The sequence below is a fragment of the Lipophrys pholis genome (assembly GCF_963383615.2).
Source record: "Lipophrys pholis genome assembly, contig: SCAFFOLD_131, whole genome shotgun sequence".
NCBI classification, from domain to species: Eukaryota; Metazoa; Chordata; class Actinopteri; order Blenniiformes; family Blenniidae; genus Lipophrys; species Lipophrys pholis.
The window spans coordinates 4,755-21,003 of NW_028292027.1; the positions used below are offsets into that span (position 1 = coordinate 4,755).

Consider the following 16,249-nt stretch of genomic DNA (forward strand, 5'->3'; position numbering starts at 1 on the left):
CCACCGGGCGCTGCCCCACCGGGCCTGGCCCCACCGGGCGCTGCCCCGCCGGGCCTGGCTCCGGGAGCGTGTCCCGGTGACCCTGGTCCAGACGCCGTTCACCACCTTCCGCGTTCCGTTTTCATGGGTGAGGTTTTGGACGTGTTTGTCTGGGCCTAGCTTCCAGACCAGTCCGCCTTGGGTGACCCTACCAGGAGCATAGGGCTCCAGACGGCATCGCTCTGGAGATCTCTAGACCACTTAAGCCCTTCCGCCTCGCCAAGGCCACAGTCCAGGAAGGGGAGGCAGCCTCAGGACGCGCTGGAGGGATTATACCTCTGGATTGGCCGAGGAGCAGATCAGGGTTCTAGCTACGTCTCTTAGTTCAGCCTTTTTTTTTTTTTTGGTCTGAATGTCAACCAACAACCATCAATCGCCAACTAGTCGCCAAACAGTCTAACCACGTTGTTTCCGCAGCCATCGTTTTCAAAACATTGTCACCTGAATGCAAAACGAGAATAAGAAAAAGACACAAGAAGCAACGCCTTGGCGTGGAACCGGCGCCTTTCTTCTCCCAGTGCAGCAGATTGGTTATATAAGTATATTAAATGTTGACTCAGCTATATTTAGGACATGCAAAACCAAGAAGAAAAAGACACCCCTCAAAATCAAGAGGTCTGTTCGACGACCACCACTCCCCTTGACCCGCCCCCCTCCACACTCCTCGACCCCCCAGGTTGGGATTCACCATCCTCCAGCGCTGGTCCTGCGGTCTCCCCGAGCTCACGCCGGTGGAATGATGCTGACGGAGGCATTCGGGCGCAGTTGGACGGCGAGGCGGAGGGTGTCCCTGAACATATGAGTGACGGTGTAGAGGCAGGTGAGACTGTCGGAGGAAACCCTGTAGAAGGACAGAACGCCGGCCTCCCAGTCCAGGAACACTCCGAGGCGCCAGGAGCGCCAGTTGGGGGCTGCTACTTCTACACTGTGACTCCCGGACTCCACGTAGCAGTGGCCGTCGGCGACGGTGAAGCGCCACGACTCACCCTCGCCCCCCAGCTGGTCTTCACCCCCGCTGCAGAACACGCTCTTGTATGCCAACGCCACGCTGCAGGGCTCCTGGAGCTGCACCTCCAGGTAGCAGCGCTCCCCCAGGCACCGCTGGCTCACGCAGACTCCAACCCCGGAGGGTTCCGTGAGCGTCTGCTGCTCCTCCACCCACCTCACCTGTCTGTTTCCGTCGGACAGCAGCAGCTTCTCGTCCGCCGTGTCGGGATCCAGAGTCACGTCGCAGGCGTCTGGAGGGAAGAGAACATCGTCTAGTCAACCGCCGCTGCAGAAGTACCGCGGCGGTTCGACATCTGACAACAAAATGTCACCGACTTTTGCAGACGACACTCAGATTTACCCACGTTTCCTCTTTAAAACATGAATATTGATGTTGGAGCTCAGTTGAACCTGAAAATCCGGAGTTTATAAGTTTTTTTAATTTGGGCTTTTTTGAACCACAATCGCTCACAAGGGGGCGCCACCCCAAAACAGGAGGTTTTGATTGTCATCAACACAGGAAGCTGATATCATAAACCACCTCTGGTACATTTAGTGGTTAGGTTAGCGGTTAGCCACTAGTAGTTAGGTTAGCAGTTTGCCGATAAGGGTTAGGTTACTGGTTAGGTGCTATAGGTTTGGTTAACAGCTAGCCGCTAGCGGTTAGGTTAGTGGTTAGCCGCTACAGGTTAGGTTAGTGGTTTAGCCATTAGCAGTTAGGTGAGCGGTTAGCTAATAGCGCTTAGGTTAGCAATTAGCGTCTCGTGGTTAGGTTAGTGGTTAGCTGCTAGCAGTTAGCCACCAGTCACTAGTTGCTAGCTGCTAACGTGACTAGTATAAACGCTGACCCTCATGTGATTTACGAATGAGCCTGGAATTCATTTTAAACCTGCAGGTGCGTTGCTCTGCGGCGTGGATGCTATGAAACAGGGTCAGAATGAGCTCTATGTTTGATTTCTGTTCCTCATAAATTGTATTTATTAATTTAAAGACGACTTAAGGGAGACTGGATACTTGAGAACACAAGGCGATGACTCTTTTAATGAGAATGAAAAAAGTAAGACACACAGTAAATTATGTTCTGACAAAATATCCAGAGCAGGAAAATAGTTTGTACGACATCGGCTACTGGATCACAGTACTCACATTTTTTGAACCCCGGTTTTATCCGATGAATCCCGTCATGGTCGTATCTGTGGATGGAACACAGTCTGAGCTGACGCTGGGAAATACGACCTCCTGAGCGTTTCCTTCGAGGAGTTCAGTGTATTGATAGCCGGGATTTATGATCTCACTTCAGCTTGAACTCTGGGTTGTCATGGAGTTCTCTGAGCTGACGTATCCCCGCCTCTCCTGGATGGTTGTAGCTCAGGTCCAGCTGTCTCAGGTGGCTGGGGTTGGAGCGCAGCGCCGAGACCAGGTGGGCGCAGCCCGTTTCCGTCACCATGCAGCCCGACAAACTGAGGACACATCGCAAAGTTCCTTCACTGCCGGTTCTGCGTTCATTGTGTCAAAATGTACCAATTCAGAGGAGTCGACCTGCGTTTCACTTTAAATCTCAGGGCTGCATTGTTTGCCGCTAACAGTTAGCCACCAGTCGCTAATTGTTAGCTGATAACGTGACGAGAATAAACATTGAACCATGTGAACCAGGCCACGCGGTTAGCCGCGGCTAGCCGCGGCTAGCGGTTGGTCTTGTTTTAGGGTCTCAAGCCAAATCCGATGGGAAGGAGACTCTGAGCTCTGAGCTCAGATTAAGGACGTCCACAGGAAGCTTTTCTTCAGCTGACTATCTAGCAGTTAGCCGCGGCTAACCGCTAACATAACTCGCATAAACATTGAACAATGTGCGTTGCTCTGCGGCGTGGATGTTTGCAGACACTCCACCATCGTTTTTACTTTTCCTGTGAGCAAAGGACTGCTATGCTATTGCTAGGCTATCGCTAGGCTATCGCTTTCCTAATACATATTAAGAATGGATTTAAAGACAATTTGAGGGAGACTGGATATGTGAGAACAGCTGACGACTCGTTGAACAGATATGTACCACAGCGTTTCCAGTCTGCAAAATGGACTCGACAGCCCGTCAGACAACAGCCGCACTCCGGAATCCTTCAGGTCGTTGTTGCTCAGGTCCAGCTGTCGCAGGGGCGAGTGGGGAAACTTGATTCCGAAGGCGAGATGCTCCACCCACTGCGCCGTCACTCTGCAGTTTGCTAGTCTACAGATGGAGGGCGGGGTTAGAACGAGAAAAGAAAAAAGACATGCAGAGATGTTGCAGTTCTTCCTGGATTATCCAGACAGTGTTGGGCTGACGCACTTTCTCCTGTGTCTGGATTCACCCAAATCAAAACCACCAATACTCCACGTACTGTACAGTCTTATTCCTTTTAAAGTTTTCACTGAGTTCCTTGTATGTAAAGTGTCTATAACCAAGAACTTTCACCCCTTCATTTGGTTCGGTTTGCGTTCAAGCTGCGTTTTGAGAGCAGATCAAACTGCCTGGAAAACATCCTGCAGTTACACCCGCTGGTCATTTGGGGGCGCTGTGGCCTGAAACAAACATGGCCTGAAGACCAGATATCAAGGAGGGTCTTCCTCACTACTTCTTCCTCTCTACACCACATCCTCTCACCTCTCACAAGTGAACTGAGACCTACGTTTTCAAGTGGACCAGGGTCCCCTTGTTTGATCCGGATCAGAGTTGAGGGGTCCACAGACGTCCAAACGAAGCGGCCGTTCCCTGAAGTGAACTCTGGTCCGGATCAAACAGGGCTGGTGTGAACGCGCCCGAAAACGTGTCGTGTCACGGTGACGGGGAACTCACAAAGCTTTCCGGCTCCTCCTCACTGCAGGTATCAGCCTCCTCCGGCCCTCCTCGGACGTCTTGTAACTCCTCAGGTCCAACTCTTCCAGATCATTCTTTGACACCTGCAGCATGTAGGCCAGCGCAGAGCAATGCAGTGGCGTCAGTTCGGCCCCTGGATGATCCCCCACTTTCAGATATCCCTCAATCTCGTCTTTCACTTTGTGGTCCCTCATCTCCACCATGGTCTGGAAGAGGTTGATGCAGCCGTCTGGGGAGACGGTTTTCCTCCGGATGGACTTCAGGTGGGTCAGGATCTTCTTCTCGGTGTCCTGACTGGAATCCGGTGGCTTCAGCAGGCCTTGAAGGACTCTGCGATTGGGCTCCACCAAGAGGCCAAGAAGGAACTGCATGAAGAGGTCCATGTAGCCGTACTCCTTTCCCAACACTTTGTCAACAGTTGTCTTGAGAAGATTCAGTAAAGTGTGTTCTCCGTCTTTCAGGTGAAGGAAGTGGTCCAGCCCCGTGACATCGTTGTTTATAAACGAGTCATAGACGTAGAGAGCCGCAAAGAACTCCTGTACGGTGAGATGAACAAAGAAGAAGACTGTTTTCTGGTAGAGGATCTTTTCTTCCAGAACAACTGTGTTGCAAAACCCAGAGCAGACCGAAGCCTCTTTCATGTCAATGCCACAGTCTTCAAGGTCTTTTTCGTAGAAGATCAAGCTGTTCTTCAGCAGCTGCTCAAACGCCAGCTTCCCAAGCTTCAGGATGAATTGCTTGTGCAGGGTCAGGAAGGTTTCTTTAGTCTTCACGCTGTGTTTCTTCGTCCTACGTCTGGTTTGGGTGGACAGAAAGTGGGCCATCATCTCCGTCAGAGTCTGGGGAGTTTCCGTCTCTTTGTCTCCAAAAACCTCCTGAAACAGCAGGGCGGAAATCCAGCAGAAGATGGGGATCTGACACATGATGCTGAGACTGGGCGAAGACTGAATATGCGACGTGATCCTTGTTGCGAGATCCACATCGAAACTGAATCGCCTCCTAAAGTACTCTTCAATCTGCGGGTCATTGAATCCCCGGATCTCCGTCACCAGCCCGACATACTCTGCAGGGACGTTATCGGCTGCATTTGGACGGGACGTGATCCAGACGTTTGCATCGGGAAGAAGGTGACCCTTGATGAGATTGACCATCAGATTTCCCACAGACGTCTTCTGATTGACAGACGTCACCACCTCGTTGCCCTCGAAGTCAAGGGGAAGTCTGCTTTCGTCCAGGCCGTCCAGGATCACGATGATCCTGATGTTGATGTAATCGGCAGGTGCGGTGAGACCGAGAAGATCAGGGTGAAGCTCAGTGACGAGCTCATGGAGGCTTTTCTCAACTAAACATAAATTCAGCTCTCGGAAAGCCAAACTGAAGATGAAGTCCACGTCCCGGTTGGCTTCCTCTGCGGCCCAGTCCAGAGTGAACTTCTGCACGGCGAAGGACTTCCCGATGCCGGCGATGCCCTTCGTCAGCACGATTCGTCGCTGTTTTTCTTGACCAGGCAAACGTTTGAAGATGTCGCAGAGGTTGACTGAAGAGTCGTAGTTTGATTGGTCATGTGACTGAGTCCTGAGCTGTCTGGACTCGTGTTCCGCACGCGGAGTTTCGCTGCCTCCGGCGGTGATGTAGAGTTGCGTGTAGATACGATTCAGGGAACTCTTTTGGTTGCCATCACCTTCGAGGACTATCATGGTTTTCTGTCGCATGGTCTTTTTAAGACGTTGCTTCACTTCAGACAGTTCGCTCTCACCTAAAACAAACAGGATCACAATATTTTAGAATATAAAAACTTTGCCGATGGGTCCTTAGCGCAGGTGGTTTGTGTAAAACTAGGGTCCTTTTCCATCCCAGCACCAAAGCTAACAAAAGCCGAGGCTCCACTGCGCAGTACGGGACAGGACGGTGTGATCGAGGTTTTCATGTGTTTCCACAGAAAGAAGCATTCTGTTTTACCTTTTTCTGTATTTGTCTCCTGTTCGATTGTTGCTTTAAGTTTCTTCCCAGGTTTTCTGTAGGAACACAAAGAAAAACATGATTGTTCTGTACCAGATTACAACTGTACAGGCAAACCCAGCAATTCTCGCTTCAACAACGGCCATTTTGACAGTGGACTGGGGCGTCGGTCGCTACCGAGGGCAGCCATGTTGAACACGGACACTGAGTCTGTTGTCATGAAGCAAAATGGACGACTGGACGGCAAAACCAACGTTCTGTGTGGAGGTCATCTTAGAAAAATGTTTCCATCAACAAACTTCAACGAATCGCTTGAGTCAAAACACTGAGAGTTACCTTTCAAAGTCCTCGCCGGAAAACACAGGCGGCTCCATCTTGGATCTGTCGCTCTTTAGCGATACCTGGTCGGGATCCGAACTGGTCTGTGAACTAAAATGAGAGACATTTGCTCAAAAAGACGAAACCTCAGTCCATGATAAAAGTGGCTTTTCAACATTATGCTGTTTCAAAATAGGATTCTAACTGCAAAGAACGATGAAGCGTCGAGGGTTTTGCTCAGAAACCCAAAGCGGCGGGTCGATGGCGGTCCGAGGAAAGAGTAAGCCCTGAAAACTTGGCCTGTCGCCGAGCAATATTAATCTGAGCACTTTCATGGTTAAGTACCCGACTCGCTCTCTTAACCACGTTCCTGAAACAAGACATTCTGTCGCCTGGCACGGCGGTTACCAAGGTTTTTGTGGCAATATTGACCCGTCACTATACTTTGCTTTCTCTGTTCAGGTTGTTTGGTATGAGACGAGTGTGAAACCAGACCGTTTGGACCCGTGGAGACAAAGTGGAGGTTCGGAACCGCGACACGAACAAATACAACAACGGCCATTTTGACAGTGGACTGGGGCGTCGGTCGCTACCGAGGGCAGCCATGTTGAACACGGACACTGAGTCTGTTGTCATGAAGCAAAATGGACGACTGGACGGCAAAACCAACGTTCTGTGTGGAGGTCATCTTAGAAAAACGATTCCATCAACAAACTTCAACGAATCGCTTGAGTCAAAACACTGAGAGTTACCTTTCAAAGTCCTCGCCGGAAAACACGGGCGGCTCCATCTTGGATCTGTCGCTCTTTAGCGATATCTGGTCGGGAACCGAACTTAAAGAGAGAGAGAAGAGAAGAGAGGTTGAGGGGTGGGATAACATACAATACCCTTGTTGTGCTACATATATTATTTGCAGTTATCACACTGATCCAAATGCTTTACAACTGTTATTAGATTAAACCAGAGCAGCTCTATCTAGACAGTAACATGATTTTCTAGATTAACCAGCCTGAGCAGCTCTATCTAGACAGTAACATGATTTTCTAGATTAACCAGCCTGAGCAGCTCTATCTAGACAGGAACATGATTTTCTAGATTAACCAGCCTGAGCAGCTCTATCTAGACAGTAACATGATTTTCTAGATTAACCAGCCTGAGCAGCTCTATCTAGACAGGAACATGAAGCAGGAACATGAATTAACAAAGAAGCAACAACAAAAGAGGAACATCATTTTGAGAGTTGGAGGAAACGATGACAGAGAACAAGCAACTTCAGAAGCTTTCATGAGGAGTGGAAGTGTGTGCGTGTGTGTGTGTGTGTGTGTGTGTGTGTGTGTGTGTGTGTGTGTGTGTGTGTGTGTGTGTGTGTGTGTGTGTGTGTGTGTGTGTGTGTGTGTGTGTGTGTGTGTGTGTGTGTGTGTGTGTGTGTGTGTGTGTGTGTGTGTGTGTGTGTGTGTGTGTGTGTGTGCGTGTGCGTGGGTGTGTGTGTGTGAGGAGGGGTGCCCTAACCACTGGCCTCCAGCCGGGCTCGCACTGGGCCCTGCTGGTCTTAGACTCTGCAGTCTGGCCGTTGGGTGGGGTGGGGGCTCACTGCCCGGGTCCCCTTACGGCACTTTGTTGGGGGGGGTTGTTCCCCGGGTCCTAAGCCGGCCACTCGGGGGTGGGGTGGGGCAGTGCGGGGGTCTAGCTGGGCCAAGGTCCTAGCGACAGGGGGACCTCCCTCCCTCACAACCCTCCCTACCTTACCTCACCTTACTTCACTCTACAATAGGGAACAGTGGGGCGGTGCCTAGGGTGGGGGGGTCCAGGCTACCACCACAGACCACTACAGACCTGTACAGACCACCTCTGACCACCTCTGACCTGGTCTCGGTCCCTCTGGGACCACTAAAGATTCACCTGGTTGAAGGACTGAAGTCCTCCGAGGACTGAGACCTCAGTCGTTTCCTGGCGGCCATCTTTGTTTCTGCTCTGAAAGTAAGAAAACAATCGACATGGAAACGTAAATAAAACACTTAAATAAAACAGGTAAATTAAACATGTATTTAATCCTACGACTGGGTCCTTCAGTAAAACCATTTCAGTTTATGTAAAAACAAATATAATTAAATTAATTATGTGATATCTGTTGTGTTTATTTACATTATTTCATAGTTAACTTTGTTCTGAATGTTGGTACTCTGTGAACATTTCATATTAAAATTTGTTTATTTCCATCAACAAACTTCAACGAATCGCTTGAGTCAAAACACTGAGAGTTACCTTTCAAAGTCCTCGCCGGCAAACACGGGCGGCTCCATCTTGGATCTGTCGCTCTTTAGCGATATCTGGTCGGGATCCGAACTGGTCTGTGAACTGAAATGAGAGACATTTGCTCAAAAAGACGAAACCATGATAAAAGTGGCTTTTCAACATTATGCTGTTTCAAAATAGGATTCTAACTGCAAAGAACGATGAAGCGTCTAGGGTTTTGCTCAGAAACCCAAAGCGGCGGGTCGATGGCGGTCCGAGGAAAGAGTAAGCCCTGAAAACTTGGCCTGTCGCCGAGCAATATTAATCTGAGCACTTTCATGGTTAAGTACCCGACTCGCTCTCTTAACCACGTTCCTGAAACAAGACATTCTGTCGCCTGGCACGGCGGTTACCAAGGTTTTTGTGGCAATATTGACCCGTCACTATACTTTGCTTTCTCTGTTCAGGTTGTTTGGTATGAGACGAGTGTGAAACCAGACCGTTTGGACCCGTGGAGACAAAGTGGAGGTTCGGAACCGCGACACGAACAAATACAACAACGGCCATTTTGACAGTGGACTGGGGCGTCGGTCGCTACCGAGGGCAGCCATGTTGAACACGGACACTGAGTCTGTTGTCATGAAGCAAAATGGACGACTGGACGGCAAAACCAACGTTCTGTGTGGAGGTCATCTTAGAAAAACGATTCCATCAACAAACTTCAACGAATCGCTTGAGTCAAAACACTGAGAGTTACCTTTCAAAGTCCTCGCCGGCAAACACGGGCGGCTCCATCTTGGATCTGTCGCTCTTTAGCGATATCTGGTCGGGATCCGAACTGGTCTGTGAACTGAGAACCAGAGGAAGACGGGGTTTTGTTTTGTTTTTTTTCCTTTTCTGCCCTTGTCCTGTTCGGCAGCTTGGGCCAACAATATGATGTGATTGAGAGCCTTTGGTGTCAGAACAGTTTTTGTTCTTGCAACAGGGAGAGACCTGGAGTCTCCTCCTGTTGCTGCTTTATTAGAAGTTGGCATGGCTGCTGGACGGGGGGGGGGGGGGGGGGGGGGTGGGGCGCTTAAAGAGAGAGAGAAGAGAAGTTGAGGGGTGGGATAACATATAATACACTTGTTGTGCTACATATATTATTTGCAGTTATCACACTGATCCAAATACTTTACAACTGTTATTAGACCAGAGCAGCTCTATCTAGACAGTAACATGATTTTCTAGATTAACCAGCCTGAGCAGCTCTATCTAGACAGTAACATGATTTTCTAGATTAACCAGCCTGAGCTGCTCTATCTAGACAGGAACATGAAGCAGGAACATGAATTGACAAAGAAGCAACAACAAAAGAGGAACATGATTTTGAGAGTTGGAGGAAACGATGACAGACAACAAGCAACTTCAGAACCTTTCATGAGGAGTGGAAGTGTGTGTGTGTGTGTGTGTGTGTGTGTGTGTGTGTGTGTGTGTGTGTGTGTGTGTGTGTGTGTGTGTGTGTGTGTGTGTGTGTGTGTGCCCTAACCACTGGCCTCCAGCCGGGCTCGTACTGGGCCCTGCTGGTCTTAGACTCTGCGGTCTGGCCGTTGGGTGGGGTGGGGGCTCCCTGCCCGGGTCCCCTAATGGAGCTTTGTTGGGGGGGGTTGTTCCCCTGGGTCCTAAGCCGGCCGCTTGGGGGTGGGGTGGGGCAGTGCGGGGGGTCCAGCTGGGCTAAGGTCCTAGCCCCGGGGGGACCCCCCTCCCTCACAGCTCTCCCTACCTTACCTCACCTTACTTCACTCTACAATAGGGAACAGTGGGGCGGTGCCTAGGGTGGGGGGGTCCAGGCTACCACCACAGACCACTACAGACCTGTACAGACCACCTCTGACCACTACAGACCACCTCTGACCACCACAGACCACCTCACACCACTACAGACCACCTCTGACCTGGTCTCGGTCCCACTGGGACCACTAAAGATTCACCTGGTTGAAGGACTGAAGTCCTCCGAGGACTGAGACCTCAGTCGTTTCCTGGCGGCCATCTTTGTTTCTGCTCTGAAAGTAAGAAAACAATCGACATGGAAACGTAAATAAAACACTTAAATAAAACAGGTAAATTAAACACGTATTTAATCCTACCACTGGGTCCTTCAGTAAAACCATTTCAGTTTATGTAAAAACAAATATAATTAAATTAATTATGTGTTATCTGTTGTGTTTATTTACATTATTTCATAGTTAACTTTGTTCTGAATGTTGGTACTCTGTGAATTTTCTGATGGTTTGCTATTATTATTATTACTATTATTATTATTATTATTATTAATAATAATAATAATTATTATTATTATTATAGATATAATATAATATAAATAATAGATATAATTATTATTATTAATATTAATAATTATAATAATAATATTTTTAATGAATCTGAGCCCAAATAAAATGATCTGGTGTTCAGTTATGAGACATCTATTTGTTTAAATTAATACTCAAGTTTATATCCAAACCTCCAATTACTGATTTGAAATGTTTTAAGACACAACGATGATCAAATAATCATTCATTTTTTTTTTTCAATCTGTTAGTGATTAAAATTATAATCGGATTATTATCAGGGAATTTAAACTTTTACTTTGAATTCACTTGTAAATACCAGACGTTTTGTCGTTTCTTTTTTTTTTCTTTTGAGGGGGCGGGGCTTCAGTCCCGCTGCTTTCTGATTGGCTCTGGACTCCAAGAGGAAGTGTAGGCGGGAGCCAGGTTTACGGAGTGTTGGTGAGAGCTTCTACCGTTTTAATCTGCTTAAAAACCCTTTTTTCTCTCCGGTTTGGAAGCGAAGCCACTTTCCTGCTTTACACCCTCAGATTATCTGTCATTTACACCGTTTTTATGGTTTTATTCCCGGTCACTCTGACTTTACTCGTGAGCTGGAAACTGTCCGATCTGGCAAATGAAATTCAACAAAACACGGAAATAAGGACTTTTAAAAACGCGATGAAAAATCATCATAAATGCCTAATTCCACACTTTGTTCATAAAACCACGGACAAAACAACGAACCTGACTCAAATTTGGTGTTTTTTTATGCGTTTTACCAAAAACAAATACATTTTCTTAAAAGTCACTGAAGCTGATTTATGTATTTATTTATCCCCAAAAACAGTTCAAAAGACTTTATAAACCACATTTCCTCGGTGGTTTCGGTGTCTGGATGTGAAATGATGGTTTGTTTTTAATATAGGAAGAGAGACCGTCGCGTCTCGGTCTGTTGCGCACTTAGAGAAAAAAGAAAAGCGCAAACCAAATGATCCTGTGCGCAAAAACTACAAACAACAACAAACAACAACCCGGCAGATGTTTACAAGAAGTGTTCGGCTGAGAGACGTCATTTCTTTTAGTTTTACCTGTGAAAACTGCACGCATCGTCCTGTTCACCACGGATACAGAAGAGGAAGTGTTTTTACTTTCGGTTTTGTTGTTTACATCAGTTGTTCAAAACCAGAGGGGGGGGGGGGGGGGGAGGGAGGGAGGGAATTTACCATAAATAAAAAAAATGAGTTCTTATGCAGTGAAAATTGCAAATTTCTCCACATGCGAGATAAATAAAGGGATATCTTATATTAAAATAACTTCGACTACACGACTTCCAGTTAAAAAGCTCCTCCATTGAGCCTAATGAGGAGAAATGAGGTGATGAAATAAACAATACAAACAAAAAGATGAGACGCTGTAGTTCTTTTCCTTCATTCTGGCTGATTGTTGTTTTTAATAAAAACCTGCAGCGCCATCTAGTGGACTGAGTCCAGCATCACCTCACAACGAAGCGTGTTAGAACTGAGTTCCTGCTCAGCTCAGGAAAATTCAAGAATTTCTTGGAAAAACTTGACAAAATACACTTTTTTATTCTTTTTGAGGGAAAAAAAACTCAAACTTTACCTGAAAAGAAAAAAAAATTTTGAACAAATTAAAGATATAATGAACATTATTGAACGTGTGCTCATGGATGATAAGTTCATGCCGGTTTTACACAATAACTGAAAACGTATCGTTTCAGAAAAGTAAACACGTCGGGCCACTAGTTGGCGCTGTTGTCTGTTTGTGAGGTGGAGTTAGAACGTTTTCGATTTGTTTCCAAACTCCAAACATTTCAATCTGTTTGAAGTTTCTCTACGAGCGCGGCCTCTCCGCCCGCTGACACCTCATCACTGCTCCCCGCCGCCGCCGTCCTCCCAGAACCCGGCGGGAGCAGAGACTGAGTGAGGGGCGGGGGTGTGGCCGAGCCCCCCGGTAGCGCCTGCTGGCGGAGGCCGAGGCTGGCATGGATGCGGCGGGGCGGCGAGGTCCTGCGAGGTGGCGTTGAGTAGGCCGGTGAGCTCGGTGTGTTCGGGTCGAGCCGCGGCGCCGGAGTACATCTTGTTGGGACGACTCAGAAGCGTGCGACCTGCGAGAGTTTAGACAAGTAGGTTAGCGTTCCACTGAGTCCGTCACCGTCACCGTCACCGCTGCCGCCAACTTCACCTACTGTAAGTAAGGCCCCGTTTCCATGGCAACAACTTCAGCCCACTGGCCAGTAAACAAACAGCCAGAACTAGGGGTGGGAATTGATAAGATCTGATCAATATCGGTACCATTGTCAATTCTGCTTTTCATCCAGTTCCTTATCACTTCTAACGATTCCTGAGTTTTAGTTTGAGGGAAAAAAGTAGTTCTCCAGTCTCCTGCACCAAAAGGAACGATTTTATTTTTTCCAAACATGAAACTTGAATTATAATTTTTCCCTTAAAAAAGAACAGTCGAAGGTGTATTTGCCTTCATTGCCCCCTGGAATTTACTCTTTTTCTAATGTTGCACTGTTGACAAGTTAGCGCTCTCTGGGAGGCGGAGCCTGGAGAGGAATGGAGAAGTGACGTAGGAGGAGGAACACGTTCTCTCGGTCTGCAGGGAATGCTGTGTTTTCATCGAATTGTCCCTCCTGTATCCTTGTCTGTCCACGTCTCCTTCACCTGGAAGTGTTTTGTGTGGCGGCCATGATGAGGACGGTCTGAGTTCTCAACAAGCAAAGGAAAGGAGGCTCGTTGCTTCCTTTAGAACCTCCTTTAGCCTAGGAACCACTGGAACCACTGGAACCACAGGCCAGGGGTGTAAATCGGAGTAAACCGAAGTACCGGAGGAGAACCAGCACACAGAGAGAACATGAAGACTCCTGCCGGGATTTTTTTTGTTTTAACTGGACCTTGTGGCTGTGAGGCGAGAGGCTGTGGACTCTGTGGATTCAGGACGTGGTGAGTGGAACATGTATGACCGTATCCTATTATTTAGTCCTTTATCGTCTCCCACTTTAGACCTTCTTCCTCGCCATGTTTTCTCCTGGTTGAAGGAGCTCTGCGTCGCAACGTGACTTGACGTCGGGCTGGGAAATGAATCCTTAAGAAGAATCGATCCCATACAAGGCGTATGATTCCCATGGAATTGATCAATTGGAACCGGTTCTAAGTCAGAACCGGTTTTCAATTCCCATCCCTAGTCAGAACGCTACAACAGTTTTGCGTCTTCATTTGAAATCAGGTCTGTTGTTGGTCTGTGGGAGGAGCCCAGGAGAACACCCACAGGGAGAACATGCAACATGTCGGATTTCAGGAACCGGCAGGCGGAACGCCGACACTCACCGGCGAGACGAACCTCCTCCGTGACGTCAGCTCTGATGTCAGAGAAATCCCACATGGCCAAGAAGCTGTCGAAACACGAGCCCTCCTCTGCCTCCTGAACAGAAAGTAGGTCAGTGGGTAGGTAGGTAGGTAGGTCGGTAGGTAGGTGGGGGTGGGTAGGTGGGTGGGTAGGTACCTGTACGTAGGGCTTGTAGGTGAAGGTGTAGTGGTGAGCAATGGCTGCCAGGAACATCTCTATGCAGATGATAAAATCCTAAATCAGTTAACTCAACGTAACCTCTGCTAACATACCGACCATTACACGGTTGTATGGTACACTGCTGTACAGTACACTACTGTATAGTACAGCACTGTAGATACACTACTGTATAGTCAAGTCTGTCATGCTCTTCCCGTGTGTGCAAAGGTTTCCTCTGGTTCCCCAGTTTCCTCCCACAGTCCAAAAACTTTTATGTCAGGTTAATTGGTGACCCTAAATTGCCCCTCGGTGTGAATGCGAGTGTGTGTGGTTGTTTGTCTGTTGTCTGGCCAGAGGCCAGAGTGCCAGGTCCCGACCAAGGCTGCTTGCACCTTTAACTTAGTTTAGTTTGCATTGCAAGTTCAACTGTACGAAGCCACCAACTGAATGTAAGTGATGCATTGTGAGATTATCTTTTTCCTAAAGTCATAATTGACTATTTATATGTAAACACAAAGTCAGGTGGAGAAATGCTGTGTAAGGCCTGGTTACACCACAATGTTTTAAATACAAAGAGATTCGTCTTTTATTGTTTCAGAAAAGTTTCCCACGTTTTGAAAATGTTGTCCATTTACTTGGAAAGAGCAGATATGCTGAAAACAGTTGTACCTGTTACCATGGCAACAGCAGAACAAGCAGGTTCACTTTGATCTTCAAAGCCTTAGATGTTAAAAGCATCACGTTATTTATCATTGTGGTGAACTTGAAAGCCATGTTATGATGTCAACGAGATGCTTTGAACTTCAAAGCTTTGATCATCATAACTAGAGAGACTATACCTAGCAAATCAGACTACAGAGATGTCAGCCTGATCGACTGATGAACTGAGACAACGTGAGACAGCATTGCAGTGAGGAGCATCTTTAAGATTTATAATTCAAAATATTTCAGAGAATTCTACAAGAGAAATGGAAAACCGACAGGAGAAAACCATGGCGTGTACTAGTGACATGATCACACAACTGCAGAAGGACCTGAGTTATTACCAAAACTTGAACTTTGACCGGGTTGAGGAGCAGCTTAAGTTCTGGCATCAATTAAGGAGAGTGGAAGAAGACAGAGACAAACTGCTGAAAGAAAATGAAGATTTGGTCAGAGCTCTGGAGGGGTCTAAAGGTGACCTGGAGAGTGAAGTGGCCACTCAGTTGGAGGAGAAAGGTAAAGACGAATGTGCTCTGTTTTCCAAGTGCCAGAAGGATCACAGCCAGCTTTCTCCAGTGGACGACAGTTTGAAAGAGGACTATGACAAACTGCTGGAAGACAAGGAGGAGTTGAGTAACGAGGTCAGAGCTCTGGAGACCAAACAAGAACAGTTGGACTCTGAACTCCAAGACAAGGACCAACGGTTGAGAGACATGGAGGAGGAGGTTCAGGCGTTGGAAAAGAGTCTCCAGGTAGAAAGAGAAGAAAATGAGAATAAGTTGCAGGAGAGAGCCGAACAAATCGGTGAGTTGATTCACACCTTTCATAGTCAGGTTGAAAAATACCGTGAGCACATGGGCAACTGTGAGAAGAACTCTCAAGACCTTCAATTAGAAGTGTTTGCCCTCAAAAGTGCCTTGGACCTGAAGGAGACTGAGTGTGGCGATCTAAAAACGGAACTGCAGGAACTGAAGGACGATTTAACAATCGACAAGACCAGCCTGGAGAAGTCCCTGGATCAACTTGAGATGTCATCTGAACAGAAATCCCCCCTGCAGTCTGCGTTTGAGCAGAAGGTTAATGAGCTTGCTTCACAAGTCAGCAGTTTGAAAGAGGACAATGACAAACTGCTGGAGGACAAGGAGCAGTTGAGTAACCAGGTCAGAGCTCTGGAGACCAAACAACAGTTGGACTCTGGGTTCCTTGAAGACCACCAACAGCTCAGAGAAATTGAGGAGGTTCAGGCCTTGGTAAACAGTCTGCAGTTAGAAAGAGAAGAAACTAACCGGAAGATGCAGGAGAGAGACGACAAAATCAATGAGCTGTC

The 16,249-nt window shown here is 47.6% G+C and overlaps 1 protein-coding gene across 3 annotated transcripts; it reads right to left on the reverse strand.

Moving 5' to 3' along the window:
- Positions 1-384: 384 nt before the first annotated feature.
- Positions 385-11,828, reverse strand: LOC308128265 (NLR family CARD domain-containing protein 3-like). Of its 3 annotated transcripts, XM_080493962.1 has the most exons (14): positions 11,781-11,826; positions 10,354-10,425; positions 9,141-9,233; positions 8,414-8,506; positions 8,051-8,122; positions 6,904-6,984; positions 6,170-6,262; positions 5,834-5,889; positions 3,854-5,630; positions 3,074-3,247; positions 2,322-2,486; positions 2,173-2,219; positions 1,363-1,437; positions 385-1,277 (listed from the first exon to the last, which is right to left on the reverse strand). In XM_080493962.1, exons 2-14 carry the CDS (start codon positions 10,410-10,412, stop codon positions 763-765), a joined length of 3,300 nt encoding a protein of 1,099 aa, XP_080350088.1. In that variant the 5' UTR covers positions 10,413-10,425; positions 11,781-11,826; the 3' UTR covers positions 385-762. The 3 variants fall into 3 exon arrangements, with proteins under 3 accessions (XP_080350088.1, XP_080350089.1, XP_080350090.1); XM_080493963.1 differs by lacking the exon at positions 1,363-1,437 and having other exon boundaries at positions 11,781-11,828; XM_080493964.1 differs by lacking the exons at positions 6,904-6,984; positions 8,051-8,122 and having other exon boundaries at positions 11,781-11,823.
- Positions 11,829-16,249: the final 4,421 nt, after the last annotated feature.